General features: G+C 43.8%; 1 protein-coding gene across 4 annotated transcripts in view; it reads right to left on the bottom strand.

The window, feature by feature from the left end:
• The window catches only part of LOC109877105 (CD209 antigen-like protein C), a 41508-nt gene that overhangs the window by 17464 nt on the left and 2984 nt on the right, over positions 1-21060 (bottom strand). For 2 of the 4 annotated variants that reach the window (XR_004208912.1, XR_004208913.1), the window contains exons 2-4: positions 10493-10594; positions 9079-9342; positions 8718-8854 (exon numbers count right to left, since the gene is read on the bottom strand). Coding sequence is in view for 2 of the 4 variants with exons in the window: in XM_031820146.1 (XP_031676006.1) it covers positions 6539-6671; positions 7006-7115; positions 8718-8854; positions 9079-9342; positions 10493-10594 (746 nt within the window). In the remaining 2 variants the exon portion in view is untranslated. The other 2 variants (XM_031820146.1, XM_031820147.1) reach the window with 2 other exon arrangements.

The raw sequence follows: 21060 nt of genomic DNA, 5'->3' as shown, positions 1-21060 counted from the left end.
GTTTTGAAACACATAACCTGTCATTATGAAAATCACTCCATTCAACCCTGTGTAGATCAGTCAATTCTTAATTTAAAGACTTAAAACTCAGGATTCTGTAAGAGGCTACCTCAATCAAGACATGTGTTTACTTATAGCTTCCTGTGCCAACCGGAAGTGCCTTTAATTGGGTCACACTGTCTGTTTTGAAGGGTTAAAAAAGTCACATCTCTCCAAAACTTCATATGCATGACTAGGTAACCCTCCTGAACTGTAAATCAGTCATTTCTCCCAACAGATGTCAAAGAAAAGCTCTCACACACACACACAGAAAGGATGGAGTGACAAAGTGCGGTGCTTGAAGACACAGAGAGCAGGCAATGGCATTACCATAATCCCTAGGCCGTGCCGAGTTCAACGAGATATCCCGCTTGACCGTAGCTCGCTCGGTCTAAGCGCAGCGACCATTAGAAAAGTAGGTCAAATGAAGCCTGCCCCCCAAAATCATTTGCTTTTGCGTGACAGTGAGAGAACCGTTAGGGTGAGAAGCACAATTCGACCTCAGGTACGTTCATGAGGTCCTCCCGATCCGTGCAAGCCTAACCATGACCGTGTGGCATTTACCCTTAACAGTAAATCAGGGTTTTTTGATCTCACAAATTACAATGACTTCTCTCCCCATAGGAATACATTGCCTGCACCCCTAAATTCAACCTGAAGCCTATGTGGGTTATGAATGCCGTATGAACCTGACTTCGATGACAATCCATCAGGCCACTATGAGGTCTACCTGTGTGAAGGAATCTAGGACTTAAAACTCAGGATTCTGTAAAAGCATACCCCAATGAGGATATGTGTTTACTTATAGCTTCCTGTGCCAACCGGAAGTGGCATAATTGATCTCACAGGGGCTGTTTCGAAGGGTTAAAAAAGTCAGATCTTTCCAAAACTTCATATGTGTGATTAGGCAACCCCCATGAACTGTAAATCAGTAATTTCTCCCATAAAATTTCAAAGGAAAACTAAATCACACACACACACACACACACACAGCTTGGAAGGAGGGACACATTGGGGTGCTTAGAGACATACACTGCCTGCATTAGTTAACCTTGTTGGAACTTTTAAAGAACCATCAGACCTAGAGTTCCGAAACGTTAGAAACCTGTTCTAAACCTCAGATCGATAGTGCGTGGTGAGTTACGCTGCTCTAGAAGGTTCTCGGACCGAGAAACAGCCTCGTACATTTGCAATGACTTCAATTTATTTTTGCATCACGAAAATGACGACATTTAGAAATGTCCCAGAGTCGCAAGACCAGGTGCATTGCGACCGTCTCGGCCCATATAGATGGACCCCAACGTTTCTGTCTGATGGCTCATTCAAGGACCCCGGAGCAAGGCATGGAAACATTTTGATTTTCAGCACCAATTAGGGTCTTGCTCGGACACCAAATGACCTATCGAGCCGAAACTTGGGATTTGGGGTCGCCTCAGCTAGGCCTACACATAATGTCAGAACCCGCAGCTGGACCCGCAGCTGGAACGTAACTACGTGTTTTACGTTTTTATTATGGTTTGAATAGAAGGCGTTGTGAATTTTGGGCCATCTCTGTAGTATGTGATAGTTGGCTACTAAACGAGTTGGAAAAAGTGGGTTTGGTGTCAGTTTGTATCAGTTTGGTGTCAGAATGATATCTAATTGACTGATGGACGGTGACTTGCTGGTGACTCTTGTCCATTTGCAATATGTTTAAACAGTGAGGTACCATCACCAAAGTGACACTTCTAAAATCAACCCCAACGAGCGATGGAGAGGAACCAGAATCACTGCCCAGCCATCCGTTCATCAGGCCAGTCAATTTTGCATTTCTGCAGGATTTTTGACCATGACAAATTCGTGATGGTACATGCCCATTGAAACATATTGCAAATGCACGTGTACTTGCAATATGATTCAACAGTGAAAAAACATCACCAAATGGACATGATGAAGTCAACACAACGAGCGATGGAAAGGAGCAACTACCACTGCCCGGCCAAATGCAAGTGCATTTGCAATATGATTCTATAGTGAAAAAAACATCACCAAATGGACATGATGAAATCAACACAACGAGTGATGGAAAGGAGCATGTCAAATTTCTTATGGCATTTGGCCCCAAAAAAAGTGACTTTTGACTTCCTATGAAATCATATTGCAAATGGACAAATCATATTCCTTATGCACAAGTAAAAAAAAAGAAAAAATCATGATAATAACATTTTACAAAAGTATATTCATACAGTTCTTACACATGATTAATTGACATAAAATCGAAACAATTTTGAAAAACGGTCCAGAAAGCACTTTTTTACGAGGGTGATACGTTCACATTTTCGACTTTTGACTTCCTATGAAATCATATTGCAAATGGACAAAACATATGCCTTATGCACAAGTAAAAATAAAAAATGATGACAATAAAATAGGACTAAAGTATGTTGATACAGTTCTTATACGTGTGTAATTGACACAAAAATTTAAAGAATTTTTAAAAACGGTCCAGAAAGCACTTTTTTAAGTGTGTGTGAATTTTTTTTAATAATTTTGCTATTTTTGACTTTTGACTTCCTATGAAATCATATTGCAAATGGACAAAACATATGCCTTATGCACAAGTTTAAAAAAAAATGATGACAATAAAATATGACTAAAGTATGTTGATACAGTTCTTACACATGTGTAATTGACAAAAAAAATGAAAGAATATCGAAAAACGGTCCAGAAAGCACTTTTTTGGGGGGTGATAAGTTTTTGATTTTTTTTCTCACTTTTTCTAAATGTTGCTTTTGGATGTTGACTTGTGTTGCATTTTGCAATATGATATACCACAGTGGAGCGCGCTCGCCACCTGTTGGATTTTTAACCTGTTAAGGCTATGCACAATACTGCCCCCTTTGGAGGGATTGCGTGCCCATAGTAAACAGAAAACAAATCTGTCCAAAATTGCTAATATATGCATATAATAATTATTATTGAATAGAAAACACTCTAAAGCTTCTAAAACCGTTCGAATTATGTCTGTATGTAAAGCAGAACTCACAGGGCAGCCATTCTCCAAAACTATCTCTGTCATCAGGAAAGTTGAGCCAACTTTGACGTCATCGCCCTCACCCTTCCCAACCAGCTATGGATCTGGGATCAGTTTCTATGTCTTCGGCGAGATGTCTTCTTTCAAAAAAACCTTGGGGTCACGAGTTGCGCTTGGAGTGTCCTTTGTACCAGCAATCAGGACACGATGCCAGTTTGTCTGTTCGAGTTGAGAATTGTTTTGCACGTTTAGAACATCCTAAAGCTTGATTCTGCACTTAGTTTGACTTAGTTTGAAGTTTTGATGCGCAACCCCTCGAATTTTGGCTGCATTTCAGCCGGAATTTGTCGCGTTTGATAACACAAAGACACTGACTTGAAAACTAAACACTGTTTTTGGTAAGTATGACTCCTTCCACTATTTCTGATCGAAGACCATCAAAGGTAAGGGAATATTTATGTTGTAATTTTGTGTTTCTGTTGACTCCAACATAGCGGAGAAATATTGCTTACGTCTAAGCGCCGTCTCAGATTATTGAATAGTGAGCGATTTCTGTAACGTGAAAAACAAATGTGACAAAGCGATTGCATTTAAGAAGCAGTGTATCTTTCTAACTATATGTAGAACATGTATATTTAGTCAAAGTTTATGATGTGTATTGCTGTTATCTGGCGTTATCTGGTGGAGTTATCATAATTTCTCCGGACATTTTAGTAGCATTTTTTGAACATGGCGTCAATTTTAATCCTGCGTTTGTGATTGCATCTTTTGTTCGACAAAATGGCTATTTTAAATTAGCTGTGTCTTTGGTGGTGGTTTGACATAAATATGTGCTATGTTTTCGCCGTAAAACATTTTAGAAATCTGACTTGCTGGGTAGATGAACAAGGTGTTTATCTTTCATTTGAGCTATTGGACTTGTTAATGTGTGGAGGTTAAATATTTCTAAGAATATTTTTGCATTCTGTGCGCCACTGTTTTTTCTTTTGAGTTGAGCGTGGGGGGGGGATGCCAAGGGAACGTCAGCAAGTTTTAAAGTGTTACAACTGGCATTTGCCATCAACTTTACATGAAACAACGCCGAATTGAGTGGTATTGGACACCGTGTATATGGTTTGGCCAGTGCCAATGACTTCCCATTCATTTTTGTTTCCTTACATATATGAATACTCTAGTGACTCCCCATCCAGCATGCGGAAGCATAATCATCGCCTGACACTAATTAGCATAACGCAACGGACATAAATATTCCTAATAAAAATCCTATTCATGAAAATCACAAATGAAATATATTGAGACACAGTTTAGCCTTTTGTTAATCACCCTGTCATCTCAGATTTTCAAAATATGCTTTACAGCCAAAGCTAGACAAGCATTTGTGTAAGTTTATCGATAGCCTAGCATAGCATTTTGTCCAGCTAGCAGCAGGTAATTTGGTCACGGAAATCAGAAAAGCAATCAAATTAAATCGTTTACCTTTGATGAGCTTCAGATGTTTTCACTCACGAGACTCCCAGTCAGATAGCAAATGTTCCTTTTTTCCAAAAAGATTATTTTTGTAGGCGAAATAGCTCCGTTTGTTCTTCACATTTGGCTGAGAAATCGCCCGGAAATTGCAGTCACGAAAACGGCGAAAAATATTCCAAATTAGCTCCATAATATCGACAGAAACATGGAAAACGTTGTTTATAATCAATCCTCAAGTTGTTTTTAAATATCTATTCGATAATATATCCATCAGGACAATTTGTTTTTCAGTAGGACCGATTGGAATAATGGCTACCTCTGTATTTTACACGAGAATCTCTCTGGCAGCATCAGGTGACCTAATTTGGAATATTTTTTTACACATTTTCAGTCTTAAAGTGTCAGAGATTATATGATACAACAGAGAGAACAGTTCTTCTAGACTCCATGTTAGATCAACTATTATACAGTAGAGAACAGTCCTTCTAGACTCCATATTAGATCAACTATTATACAGTAGAGAACAGTCCTTCTAGACTCCATGTTAGATCAACTATTATACAGTAGAGAACAGTCCTTCCAGACTCCATGTTAGATCAACTATTATACAGTAGAGAACAGTCCTTCCAGACTCCATGTTAGATCAACTATTATACAGTAGCGAACAGTCCTTCTAGACTCCATGTTAGATCAACTAATTATACAGTAGAGAACAGTCCTTCTAGACTCCATGTTAGATCAACTATTATACAGTAGAGAACATTCCTTCTAGACTCCATGTTAGATCAACTATTATACAGTAGAGAACAGTCCTTATAGACTCCATGTTAGATTAACTATTATACAGTAGAGAACAGTCCTTCTAGACTCCATGTCAGATCAACTATTATATAATAGAGTGTGACATTTTCTCTGTTTATCCACTCGTATGTTTAGAATAATGCTGCTTTTCTAATATCCAACTTGGTTGGGTTCATGCGAGTAACTGATTGACTGTACATGGGAGGAATCAACACTCTCACTGTCACGTTCTGACCTTAGTTCCTTTGTTTTTGTCTTTGTTTTAGTATGGTCAGGGCGTGAGTTGGGGTGGGCAGTCTGTTGGTGTTTCTATGTTGGTTTTTGGTTCTCAATCAGAGGCAGCTGTCAATTGTTGTCCCTGATTGAGAATCATACTTAGGTAGCCTGGGGTTCAATTTTGGATTGTGGGTGTTTGTTTCCGTGTGAGTGTTTGGGTCACACGGTACTGTTTCGGTTTTGTAAATTCACGTCATCATTTATTGTTTTGATTCAGTGTTCAGGGCTTTCTTTAATTAAAATCATCATGAACACTTACCACGCTGCGCTTTGGTCCCCCGATCTTTCTCGCTACTCCTCCTCAGAAGAGGACGACGACATCCCTTACACTCACTGTACAAGCATTTTCCCAGTACACCCAGAACATTGCTCTGGGAACCAAGAGGAGTATCTCAGTTTCAAGGTAAGAAGCCTGGTGTGGTATCAGTCAGTCTCATGCAGGAACCAACCGTGCTGATATGACTTGTTTGTGTCGCAGTATAAAGGGTCTCGAATCAAATCAAACTTTATTTGTCACATAATACAACAAGTGTAGACTTTACTGTGAAATTATGACTTACAAGCCCTTAACCAACAGTGCAGTTCGGGAAGAGTTAAGAAAACTATTTAGCAAGTAGACTAAACTAAAAAGTAATAATAATAAACATTAACATCAGGATTGTATTGAGTCAGTGAACCTCTGTGACTGTGATAATAAAGATTGATTTCCTTTGAATTTGAGTCCTAAGTGGTGAATTTCCTCAACAACAGACAGAACAGTCCTTCTCTTATCAAGTCATTGTATTGTTATTGCATATAGTTTTATTATAATGTATTCTACATTTGTCTTGTTATATATTGTATGTTCTTGACAAGGTAAATTGAATAAGCAGAAAATAGTTTACGATTGATAGTACTTAGCATAATCTTATTTAGCAGTTCAGAGAGTACCGAGGATGAATCCTATTTCTCACAGATCCATCTGAATTTATAGTAACAGTAATAGTCCCACCATTCTCCTGTGTCTGATGACCAGGAGTAGAAATACACACAGTTCTCTGCTCCACCACCATCAGGCTCTCCACTGTTCCAATACCTGTAGGAGAAATAACCCATAGAATCAGGCTGTCCACTGTTCCAATACCTGTAGGAGAAACAACATAGAATCAGGCTGTCCACTGTTCCAATACCTGTAGAAGAAACAACACATAGAATCAGGCTCTCCACTGTTCCAATACCTGTAGGAGAAACAACACATAGAATCAGGCTGTCCACTGTTCCAAAACCTGTAGGAGAAACAACATATAGAATCAGACTGTCCACTGTTCCAATATCTGTAGAAGAAACAACACATAGAATCAGGCTGCCACGCCAAACCTCATACTCCAGACAGTGATGTCATTGTGACACAGAATTCATTAATGTCTTACTTTCTGGTCAGTGGTGTGTCGTCCACCCATTTCCAGGTCCCCTCAGAAACAGAGTCAGTCAGACCAATCCAGACATAATTCTTTACCCCGCATAACCAATTGACAAATGTCTGTAGTTGTGGAAGAGATTCAACATTGTTAAAACATAGTCATTACTGCTTTCTCTCTCCCTCTTTCCCTCTCCACAAATTTCAAGTCAATTTCAATTTAAGGGTTTTATTGGCATGGGAAACATATGCTAACATTGCCCGAGCGAGAGAGAGAGAGAGAGAGACAGACAGACAGACAGACAGACAGACAGACAGACAGACAGACAGACAGACAGACAGACAGACAGACAGACAGACAGACAGACAGACAGACAGACAGACAGAGTCACAGAGACACAGAGACACAGAGACACAGAGACACAGACACACAGAGACACAGAGACACAGAGAAATAGATCATCAACAAACGTGAAATAAAGGGCCCAGGTTTGACAGAATAATGTGCAGAAGATCTAGGTGCTGCTGATGGCCTTGCTTTGTTTGGGACAGGAGCTCCAGATCATCAGCAAACAGTAGACATTTGACTTCATATTCTAGTAGGATGAGGCCGGGTGCTGCAGACTGTTCTAGTGCCCTTGCCAATTAGTTGATATATATGTTGAAGAGGGTGGGGCTTAAGCTGCATCCCTGTCCCACCCATCTGAGGATGATGTTAATGAATTTAAGTAAATTAAATTAAAAACCAAATAAATAAGTAAAACCAAATTTGTGGTCTGTCTGTTTAATAATTTCATTGAGGATATTATTTTTTTCTGAAATCAACAAATCATGAGAAGACTTTGTTTTGATTAGTTTGTTTGTTATTTAAGGTGTGCAGGGTGAATACGTGGTCTGTCGTGCGGTAATTTGGTAAAAAAACTATTTGACAATTGCTCAATACATTGTTTTTTACTGAGGAAGTGGACTAGCCTGCTATTAATGACAATGCGGAGGATTTTCCCACGGTTGCTGTTGATGCATATCCCACGGTAGTTATTGGGGTCAAATTTGTCTCCACTTGTGTTAATTGGGTTGATCAGTCCTTTTTTTTCCAAATATTGGGGAAGATTCCAGAGCTGAGGATGATGTTTAATAATTTAATTGAGGATATTATCAACACCACAGGCCCTTTTGGGTTGGAGGGTTTGTATTTTGTCCTGTAGTTCATTCAATGTAATTGTTGAGTCCAGTGGGATCTGGAAGTCTTTAATAGTTGATTCTAAGATTTGTTTTTGATCATGTATGTGTTTTTGCTGTTTGTTCTTCGTTATATAGCCCAACAGATTGGAGAAGTGGTTTACTCAGACATCTACATTATGGATAGATATCTCCTTGTTTTCTTGTTTGTTCTTGTTTGTTTACTCTCTACTTGTCTCTCTCTTTCTCCCTCCCCATCTCTCTCACTTTCTTTCTCCCTCCCCATCTCTCTCACTTTCTTTCTCCCTCCCCATCTCTCACTTTCTTTCTCCCTCCCCATCTCTCTCATTTTCTTTCTCCCTCCCCATCTCTCTCTCTTTCTACTTGTCTCTCTCTTTCTCACTCACTCTGTCTGTCTGTCTGTCTGTCTCTCTCTTTCAGTTCTGCAGACTGTTCTAGTGCCAACTCAATGATATATGTTGAAGAGGGTGGGCTTAATCTCTCTCTCTCTTCCTTACACACACACACACACACACACACACACACCTGATCGTCTTCGCTCTTGATGACCACCAGGTGTGCTCCTCTATTTCTGCAGTCCTGTCTGCTCTCCTCCCAGGATTTGTACTCAGTAGAGACGTAGTAACAACTGCTACCAAGCTTCTTCCATCCTTGCGGACACACTATAAGTTGAACATTTCCTGCTTTAGTCACTTTAATACAGCGATTAATTAAGTATCAAGCAAACACTCAATGAAGACAGGACACTAACTAATGGACAGTTTGGAAGTCGTACATTTTTTCTCACAATGTTTATTTAATTAAAGTTGAATTTCCTGTTTATAAGTGGCATGTGAACAGATACAGAGACTGTCAAACAGAACAGTCATGAGACAATTTGACTCACCTTTCTCAACTAAAGATTGTTTCAGACGTTCTATCTCTTTCTGAAGCCGGTCTCTCTCTTTGATCAGGGTGTTGTCGCTAGTCTGTAACTGGTCTCCATCTTTAGTCAGGGTGTTGTAGTTTGTCTGTAGCTGGTCTCTCTCTTTGGTCAGAATGTTGAAACTGGTCTGTAGCTGGTCTCTCTCTTTGGTCAGGGTGTTGTAACTGGTCTGTAGCTGGTCCCTCTCTTCAGTCAGGGTGTTGGAACTGGTCAATTGGTTTCTCTCTGTTAAATAATATGACAAATGAACAAGGTAACAGTGGAAATGTTAATCAGACATGACCAGGGTTGGGGTCAGTTGCATTTCAATTCAAGAAGTAAACTGGAATTCTAATTGAATTTCAATTCTCTTCAATGGATTTCAATGAGGAAAATGTGGAATTGGAATTTGATGTACTTTCTGAATTGAATTGACTGGAATGTAAATGTTAATTAGACATGACCAGGGTCAGGGTCAGTTAAATGTTAATCAGACATGACCAGGGTTGGGATCAGTTAAATGTTAATTAGACATGACCAGGGTTTTGGGTCAGTTAAATGTTAATCAGACATGACCAGGGTTGGGATCAGTTAAATGTTAATCAGACATGACCAGGGTTGGGGTCAGTTAAATGTTAATCAGACATGACCAGGGTTGGGGTCAGTTAAATGTTATTCAGACATGACCAGGGTCGGGTTCAGTTAAATGTTAATCAGACATGACCAGGGTTGGTGTCAGTTAAATGTTAATCAGACATGACCAGGGTTGGGTTCAGTTAAATGTTAATCAGACATGACCAATGGGGTCAGGTTCAGTTAAATGTTAATCAGACATGACCAATGGGGTCAGTTAAATGTTAATCAGACATGACCAATGGGGTCAGTTAAATGTTAATCAGACATGAGCAGGGTTGGGGTCAGTTAAATGTTAATCAGACATGACCAGGGTTGGGATCAGTTAAATGTTAATCAGACATGACCAGGGTTGGGGTCAGTTAAATGTTAATCAGACATGACCAGGGTTGGGGTCAGTTAAATGTTAATCAGACATGACCAGGGTTGGGGTCAGTTAAATGTTAATCAGACATGACCAGGGTTGGGGTCAGTTAAATGTTAATCAGACATGACCAGGGTTGGTGTCAGTTGCATTTAAATCTCAGTCAATGCAGGAAATAATATGACCAATGAACAAGGTAACAGTGGATTTCAATTCAGGAAGTAAACTGGAATTCTAATTGAATTTCAATTATCTTCAATGCTTTTCAATGAGGAAAATGTGGAATTGGAATTTGGTGTCCGTTCTGAATTGAATTGACTGGAATGTAAATGTAATTGATCCCTGGTCATTACACCACTGATGATGAAGAATGTTTGAGTGAGAACATATCAAACTCACGGTAGAGAAACAGGCCTATGATCCCAGCCAGTAGGAGAACACACAGCAGCCCCAGACACACTGCAGCAGCTCCAGAGTATCTCTTCCACCACTGACAAGACACTGAAGAACAAATCATTATCAGAGTTGCATTTGTGTCTACTTTTGTGTCCATTTTCTGTTTAAATCACTGAGGGAAATACACAAGATTGACAAGGGACAGGACACCAGAACTGAGTTCCAGAACCTCACGTATTCTACTGCTTGACTTCCAGAACTTCTTCCAGAATATTGGCTTAAACATATTGCAGAGTTCAGGCACCCAAAATGAGTACTGAAACGTATTTTAATCCACATTTTATTTGTCACATGCTTCGTAAAAAATATGCTTGTCACACCGGAATCTGTTTCACCTGTATTTGTGCTTGTCTCCGCCCCCCTCCAGGTGTAGCCCGTTGACTCCATTATCCCCAGTGTATTTATACCTGCGTTCTTTGTTTGTCTTATGCCAGTTTGTTTTATTCGTCAAGCCTGTCTGTTTCTAGTTACTCTTTTCTAGTTTTCCCGGTTTTAACCATTCCACCTGCCCTGACCCTGAGCCTACCGTCCGTTTCTGTAGCTTGTCACACCACCCTGGATTATTGACTTCTGCCTGCCCTGACCCTGAGACTGCCTGTCCCCTGTTCTAATAATAAACTTTTGTATCTTCGACATTGTCTGCATCTGGGTCTTCCCTGAAAAATAATAATACAATCTGGCCATGACTCAGACCAGCTCCACAATGCTGTCTCCCTGCAAGGATGGAGGGACCCCATACCCTGGCAGAACGCCATGACCAGACGTTTGATACGTTGCTGATCACGGATTCCCCATTACTCCTGTAATGTGGCAGACTACGCAGTGGATTTTCTCACGTTGGCGGTTGAGATTGCCAAGAACCCGGAAAGCATTGTTCGACATGTTCCCAGAAAATCGAAGGAAGTAAAGGACGAGCTTGTAGCCCGGGAACTACCGACGGATCTCGACTCGCTCATCCCCTTGACCATTCGGATCAGGGCGACTACGGGAACTTAGGAAGGAAAAGAGGTTTGATTTCACTCGTCCGCCCGAGACTTCTACCTTGCCTCTGAGACCTCCCAGAAGTCCCCGAAGGCTCCACTGCCGAGAGAACCCAAAGCTAACCGAGTTCCCCCGAGTGTCTCCGAAGTCTGCCAATTCATCTCTTCCTGTGCCAATGCAACTAGGCAGCGCTAGGCTGTCCTCAGCCGAACAGCTATGCAGGTTTTACACGAAGAGTTGCCTGTATTGTGGGACTACTGGTCATTTCGTGTCCTCCTGTCCACTAAAATATCAGGCCACCGATAGGAGCGAGTACTCTAGTGGGCCATACAGAGAACTTTTCTCCTCACCTTACTCACATTCCTTTTCATGCCATCTTGCTGTCGGGGAAATAGTCGAAATCTCTCCAGGTGCTCATCAACTCAGGGGTCGATGAGAGCTTTATGGATGTTAACCTGGTGTCCGAGCTAGGCATCCCCACTCAGCACTCTCCATTTCCATGAACGTTAAGAGCACTGGACAGGGGCTCTATAGGCTGGGTCACCCACAATACCAGCCCCATCATCCTACGTGTGTCAGGGAACCCCAGCAAGATGATGCAATTCCTGCTTATTAAATATTTTCAGGTTCCTGTGGTATTGGGATTCTCTTGGCTCCAGTGACACAATCCCCTTATTGACTGGTCTGCTGGTGCCAGTACTCAATGACTTTAGTCAGCGCAGCCTGCCCCGAGACATCTTCCTGGGTGATTGGAAGATTCCCTGGTCCTCCGCCATTCCTGTGGAGGACCAGGACCTCCTGGAGGTGTTCAGTAGAGCCCGGGCCCCTTCACTTCCATCGCCTCAACCCTATGACTGCGAGTTGGACCTTCTCTCAGGCACAACTCCGCCCCTGGGACAACTGTACTCTCTGTCAGGTCTGGCTATCAAGGCTATGAGGACTCCCTAGTTGCAGTGTTCATCCGTCCTCCTGCCTCCCCTGCCAGAGAATGCAATGCACCGTTGCAAGGAATTGTCCTTCTTCTCCACAAAGAAGAACCCTGCGCCCATGCAATGACCAGAGTGCAACTTTAGCATTTCCTGGAATTCGCCAACGTCTATTGCTGCTTTATCCGGGGTTACAGCACCCTGGCTTCCACCCTGTCTGTACGCACCTCTCCCAAGGTTCTGTTCGCATGGTCCCCAGCTGCTGACTGGGACGTTCCCGAGATCTCAAGCACCGTTTCACCTCACCACCCATCTTGGTTCATCCTGACCCGTCCCGCCAGTTCTTTGTGGAGGACGCTGCTTCGGATGTCGGGTGGGGGCTGTCATGTACCAGCGTTCTGCCCTGGACCTCAAGTTGTGCTGCCTTCTCCCATTGCCTCAACGCAACGGAGAGGAACTACAATGTGGGGAATCATGAGCTTCTCGCAGTGAAGATGGCATTGGAGGAGTGGAGACACTGGCTGAGCAGAACATCCGTTCATTGTGTGGACAAACCACAAGAGCCTGGAATACCTCTGCACTGCCAAGCGTCTCAATTCCAGGCAAGCCCTGATTTTCATTCGGTTCAACAACTCCTTCTCATACCGACAGGATCCAGGATGTTAAGTCGTAAGCCGGATGCGCTGTCACACTGCTATAGCCCTGCGGCTACACCAAGGTTTTCCAAAGCCACCCACTTCATTCCTCTCCCCAAGCTACCCTCTGCCAAAGAGATGGCACAGCTCATGGTGCAGCACATCTTCCAGATCCATGGAATCCCAGTGGACATGGTCTACAACCGGGGTCCTCAGTTCTCGCCCCGGTTCTGGAAGGCATTCTGCACACTAATTGGGTTGTCGGCCAGCCTGTCCTCCGATGCCACCCCCAGTCCAACGGCCAGTTGGAGCAAGCCAACCAAGACCTGGAGACGACTCTTTGCTGCCTGGTCTCAGCCAACCCCACCACCTGGAGTCAGCAGCTAGTCTGGGTCGAATATGTCCGCTGCACCCTTCCTTGCTCTGCCACGTGTCTCTCACCCTTTGAGTGTTCCCTGGGTTATCAGCCCCCGCTCTTTACGGAGCAAGAGGAAAAGGTTGGCGTACCCTCGGCCCAAATGTTTGTTCGCCGCTGTCGTGGCACCTGGAAGAGAGTCCGGTCGGCTCGTCTCAATACCACCTCCAGGTATCGACAACAAACGGGTCGCCACCGATGCAAATGAATTACATACAATGTGATTTTCTGGATTTTTGTTTTAGATTCCATCTCTCACAGTTGAAGTGTACCTATGATAACAATTACAGACCTCTACATGCTTTGTAAGTAGGAAAACCTGCAAAATCAGCATCAGTATCAAATACTTGTTCTCCCCACTGTATGTGAGAATGTTGTCCATTGACTACAGATCAGCGTAGTACCCACCATAATGCCAACGAAGCTCATGACTAAGCTAAGGACTTTTGGACTAAACACCTCCCTCTGCAACTGGATCTTGGACTTCCTGACGGGCCCCACCCCCAGGTGGTAAGAGTAGGCAACAAAACGTCTGCCACGCTGATCCTCAGCACTGGGGCCCCTCAGGGGTGTGTACTTAGTCCCCTCCTGTATTCCCTGTTCACACACGACTGCATGGCCAAACATGACTCCAATGCCATCATTACGTTTGCTGACGACACAACATTGGTAGGCCTGATCACCGAAAACCATGAGATGGCCTATAGGGAGGAGGTCAGAGAACTGCCGGTGTGGTGGCAGGACAACAACCTCTCCCTCAATGTGAGCAAAACAAAGGAGCTGATCGTGGACTACAGGAAAAGGCGAGCCGAACAGGCCCACATTAACATCGATGAGGCTGTAGTGGAGCGGGTCGAGAGTTTCAAGTTCCTTGCTGTCCAGATCATGATGACTCCTTGCTGTCCCCAGTCCACCTGACCGTGCTGCTGCTCCAGTTTCAACTGTTCTGCCTTATTATTATACGACCATGCTGGTCATTTATGAACATTTGAACATCTTGGCCATGTTCTGTTATAATCTCCACCCGGCACAGCCAGAAGAGGACTGGCCACCCCACATAGCCTGGTTCCTCTCTAGGTTTCTTCCTAGGTTTTGGCCTTTCTAGGGAGTTTTTCCTAGCCACCGTGCTTCTACACCTGCATTGCTTGCTGTTTGGGGTTTTAGGCTGGGTTTCTGTACAGCACTTTGAGATATCAGCTGATGTACGAAGGGCTATATAAATAAATTTGATTTGATTTGAGATCACCAACGAACTATCATGGTGACCTACTTCCGGCGCCGACAGAGATGGCCGCCTCGCTTCACGTTCCTAGGAAACTATGCAGTATTTAGTTTTTTTACGTGTTATTTCTTACATTGGTACCCCAGGTCATCTTAGGTTTCATTAAATACAGTCGAGAAGAACTACTGAATATAAGAGCAGCGTCAGCTCAAAATCAGTATGCCCAGGAATGACTTTCGCGAAGCAGATCCTGTGTTCTGCCTTCCAACCAGGACAACATGGATCCCAGCCTGCGACCCAAAACAACGACGTCGTAAAAGAGGCAAACGAAGTGGTCTTCTGGTCAGGCTCCGGAGACGGGCACATCGTGCACCGCTCCCGAGCATACTACTCGCCAATGTCCAGTCTCTTGACAACAAGGTTGATGAAATCCGAGCAAGGGTAGCATTCCAGAGAGACATAAGAGACTAACTTTCTTTGCTTCACGGAAACATGGCTCACTCGAGAGATGCTAACAGAGTCGGTACAGCCAGCTGGTTTCTTCCACGCATCACGCCGACAGAAACAAGCATCTTTCTGGTAAGAAGAGGGGCGGGGGTATGACTTATAATTAACGAGACGTGGTGTGATCACAACAACATACAGGAACTCAAGTCCTTCTGTTCACCTGACTTAGAATTCCTCACAATCAAATGTCGACCGGATTATCTACCGAGGGAATTCTCTTCGATTATAATCACAGCCGTATATATTCCCCCCCAAGCAGACACATCGATGGCCCTGAACAAACTTTATTTGACTCTTTGCAAACTGGAAACCACATATGCTGAGGCTGCATTCATTGTAGCTGGGGATTTTAACAAGGCTAATCTGAAAACAAGACTCCCTAAATTGTATCAGCATATCGAGTGCGCAACCAGGGCTGGTAAGACCTTGGATCATTGCTATTCTAACTTCTGCGACGCATATAAGGCCCTCCCCCGCCCTCCTTTCGGAAAAGCTGACCATGACTCCATTTTGTTGCTTCCAGCCTACAGCCAGAAACTTAAACAAGAAGCTCCCGCGCTCAGGTCTGTTCAACGCTGGTCCGACCGATCTGATTCCACGCTTCAAGAGAAAATATATAACTTTCTGGAGTCTCTGACAATGCACATAACATTGTCAGAGACTCCAGAAAGTTATATATTTTCTCTGCAACCACACGGGTACAGGAAGCAGGAAGCTTAAGACCAAAAGGCTCCTCAACAGCTTCTACCCCGTAAAGCTGCTGAACAATTCATAAATTTGCCAATTTACATTGACCCCCCCCCGCGCACTTCCCCCTCCCTTTTGTGCACTGCCGCTAGTCGCTGTTTGTTAGTTACCTAGTCACTTCGCCCCCACCTACATGTACATATTACCTCAACTAACCTGTACCCCTGAACATTGACTCTGTACCAGTACACCTCTGTACCGTAACACCCTGTATATAACCTCCACATTGATTCTGTACCGGTACCCCCTGTATATAACCTTCACATTGACTCTGTACCGGTACCCCCTGTATATAACCTCCACATTGACTCTGTACCGTAATACCCTGTATATAGCCTCCACATTGACTCTGTACCGTAATACCCTGTATATAACCTCCACATTGACTCTGTACCGTAATACCCTGTATATAACCTGCACATTGACTCGGTACCGTAATACCCTGTATATAGCCTCCACATTGACTCTGTACCTGTACCCCCTGTACATAGCCTCCACATTGACTCTGTACCGGTACCCCCTGTATATAGCCTCCACATTGACTCTGTACCGGTACCCCCTGTATATAGCATCCACATTGACTCTGTACCGTAATACCCTGTATATAGCCTCCACATTGACTCTGTACCGGTACCCCCTGTATATAGCCTCCACATTGACTCAGTACCGGTACCCCCTGTATATAGCCTCCACATTGACTCTGTACCGGTACCCCCTGTATATAGCCTCCAAATTGACTCTGTACCGGTACCCCCTGTATATAGCCTCCACATTGACTCTGTACCGTAATACCCTGTATATAGCCTCCACATTGACTCTGTACCGGTACCCCCTGTATATAACCTCCACATTGACTCTGTACTGGTACCCCCTATATATGGCCCCCACATTGACTCTGTACCGTAATACACGGTATATAGCCCCCACATTGACTCTGTACCGTAATACCCTGTATATAACCTCCACATTGACTCTGTACTGGTACCCCCTGTATATAGCCTCCACATTGACTCTGTACCGGTACCCCCTGTATATAACCTTCACATTGACTCTGTACCGGTACCCCCTGTATATAACCTCCACATTGACTCTGTACTGTAATACCCTGTATATAGCCTCCACATTGACTCTGTACCGTAATACCCTGTATATAACCTCCACATTGACTCTGTACTGTAATACCCTGTATATAGCCTCCACATTGACTCTGTACTGTAATACCCTGTATATAGCCTCCACATTGACTCTGTACCGGTACACCCTGTACATAGCCTCCACATTGACTCGGTACCGTAATACCCTGTATATAGCCTCCACATTGACTCTGTACCGGTACCCCCTGTACATAGCCTCCACATTGACTCCACATTGACTCTGTACCGTAATACCCTGTATATAGCCTCCACATTGACTCTGTACCGTAATACCCTGTATATAGCCTCCACATTGACTCAGTACCGGTACCCCCTGTATATAGCCTCCACATTGACTCTGTACCGGTACCCCCTGTACATCGCCTCCACATTGACTCTGTACCATAATACCCTGTATATAGCCTCCACATTGACTCTGTACCGTAATACCCTGTATATAGCCTCCACATTGACTATGTACCGTAATACCCTGTATATAGCCTCCACATTGACTCAGTACCGGTACCCCCTGTATATAACCTCCACATTGACTCTGTACTGGTACCCCCTATATATGGCCCCCACATTGACTCTGTACCGTAATACCCTGTATATAGCCTCCACATTGACTCTGTACCGTAATACCCTGTATATAGTCTCCACATTGACTCTGTACCGGTACCCCCTGTATATAGCCTCCACATTGACTCTGTACCGTAATACCCTGTATATAGCCTCCACATTGACTCTGTGCCGGTACCCCCTGTATATAGCCTCCACATTGACTCATAACGGTACCCCCTGTATATAACCTCCACATTGACTCTGTACTGGTACCCCCTATATATGGCCCCCACATTGACTCTGTACCGTAATACACTGTATATAGCCCCCACATTGACTCTGTACCGTAATAACCTGTATATAACCTCCACATTGACTCTGTACTGGTACCCCCTGTATATAGCCTCCACATTGACTCTGTACCGGTACCCCCTGTATATAACCTTCACATTGACTCTGTACCGGTACCCCCTGTATATAACCTCCACATTGACTCTGTACCGTAATACCCTGTATATAGCCTCCACATTGACTCTGTACCGTAATACCCTGTATATAACCTCCACATTGACTCTGTACCGTAATACCCTGTATATAACCTCCACATTGACTCTGTACCGTAATACCCTGTATATAACCTCCACATTGACTCTGTACCGTAATACCCTGTATATAACCTCCACATTGACTCGGTACCGTAATACCCTGTATATAGCCTCCACATTGACTCTGTACCGGTACACCCTGTACATAGCCTCCACATTTACTCGGTACCGTAATACCCTGTATATAGCCTCCACATTGACTCTGTACCGGTACCCCCTGTACATCGCCTCCACATTGACTCTGTACCGTAATACCCTGTATATAGCCTCCACATTGACTCTGTACCGTAATACCCTGTATATAGCCTCCACATTGACTATGTACCGTAATACCCTGTATATAGCCTCCACATTGACTCAGTACCGGTACCCCCTGTATATAACCTCCACATTGACTCTGTACTGGTACCCCCTATATATGGCCCCCACATTGACTCTGTACCGTAATACCCTGTATATAGCCTCCACATTGACTCTGTACCGTAATACCCTGTATATAGCCTCCACATTGACTCTGTACCGTAATACTCTGTATATAGCCTCCACATTGACTCTGTACCGTAATACCCTGTATATAGCCTCCACATTGACTCAGTACCGGTACCCCCTGTATATAGCCTCCACATTGACTCTGTACCGGTACCCCCTGTACATCGCCTCCACATTGACTCTGTACCATAATACCCTGTATATAGCCTCCACATTGACTCTGTACCGTAATACCCTGTATATAGCCTCCACATTGACTATGTACCGTAATACCCTGTATATAGCCTCCACATTGACTCAGTACCGGTACCCCCTGTATATAACCTCCACATTGACTCTGTACTGGTACCCCCTATATATGGCCCCCACATTGACTCTGTACCGTAATACCCTGTATATAGCCTCCACATTGACTCTGTACCGTAATACCCTGTATATAGTCTCCACATTGACTCTGTACCGGTACCCCCTGTATATAGCCTCCACATTGACTCTGTACCGTAATACCCTGTATATAGCCTCCACATTGACTCTGTGCCGGTACCCCCTGTATATAGCCTCCACATTGACTCATAACGGTACCCCCTGTATATAACCTCCACATTGACTCTGTACTGGTACCCCCTATATATGGCCCCCACATTGACTCTGTACCGTAATACACTGTATATAGCCCCCACATTGACTCTGTACCGTAATAACCTGTATATAACCTCCACATTGACTCTGTACTGGTACCCCCTGTATATAGCCTCCACATTGACTCTGTACCGGTACCCCCCTGTATATAACCTTCACATTGACTCTGTACCGGTACCCCCTGTATATAACCTCCACATTGACTCTGTACCGTAATACCCTGTATATAGCCTCCACATTGACTCTGTACCGTAATACCCTGTATATAACCTCCACATTGACTCTGTACCGTAATACCCTGTATATAACCTCCACATTGACTCTGTACCGTAATACCCTGTATATAACCTCCACATTGACTCTGTACCGTAATACCCTGTATATAACCTCCACATTGACTCGGTACCGTAATACCCTGTATATAGCCTCCACATTGACTCTGTACCGGTACACCCTGTACATAGCCTCCGCATTTACTCGGTACCGTAATACCCTGTATATAGCCTCCACATTGACTCTGTACCGGTACCCCCTGTACATCGCCTCCACATTGACTCTGTACCGTAATACCCTGTATATAGCCTCCACATTGACTCTGTACCGTAATACCCTGTATATAGCCTCCACATTGACTATGTACCGTAATACCCTGTATATAGCCTCCACATTGACTCAGTACCGGTACCCCCTGTATATAACCTCCACATTGTACTGGTACCCCCTATATATGGCCCCCACATTGACTCTGTACCGTAATACCCTGTATATAGCCTCCACATTGACTCTGTACCGTAATACCCTGTATATAGCCTCCACATTGACTCTGTACCGTAATACCTTGTATATAACCTCCACATTGACTCGGTACCGTAATACCCTGTATATAGCCTCCACATTGACTCTGTACCGGTACACCCTGTACATAGCCTCCACATTTACTCGGTACCGTAATACCCTGTATATAGCCTCCACATTGACTCTGTACCGTAATACCCTGTATATAACCTCCACATTGACTCGGTACCGTAATACCCTGTATATAGCCTCCACATTGACTCTGTACCGGTACACCCTGTACATAGCCTCCACATTTACTCGGTACCGTAATACCCTGTATATAGCCTCCACATTGACTCTGTACCGGTACCCCCTGTACATCGCCTCCACATTGACTCTGTACCGTAATACCCTGTATATAGCCTCCACATTGACTCTGTACCGTAATACCCTGTATATAGCCTCCACATTGACTATGTACCGTAATACCCTGTATATAGCCTCCACATTGACTCAGTACCGGTACCCCCTGTATATAACCTCCACATTGACTCTGTACTGGTACCCCCTATATATGGCCCCCACATTGACTCTGTACCGTAATACCCTGTATATAGCCTCCACATTGACTCTGTACCGTAATACCCTGTATATAGCCTCCACATTGACTCTGTACCGTAATACCTTGTATATAACCTCCACATTGACTCGGTACCGTAATACCCTGTATATAGCCTCCACATTGACTCTGTACCGGTACACCCTGTACATAGCCTCCACATTTACTCGGTACCGTAATACCCTGTATATAGCCTCCACATTGACTCTGTACCGGTACCCCCTGTACATAGCCTCCACATTGACTCCACAT

Source organism: Oncorhynchus kisutch, unplaced genomic scaffold, assembly GCF_002021735.2.
Source record: "Oncorhynchus kisutch isolate 150728-3 unplaced genomic scaffold, Okis_V2 scaffold3069, whole genome shotgun sequence".
NCBI lineage: Eukaryota > Metazoa > Chordata > Actinopteri > Salmoniformes > Salmonidae > Oncorhynchus > Oncorhynchus kisutch.
Note: the sequence above shows the minus strand (reverse complement) of the source record. Positions and strands in the feature narration are given on the sequence as shown.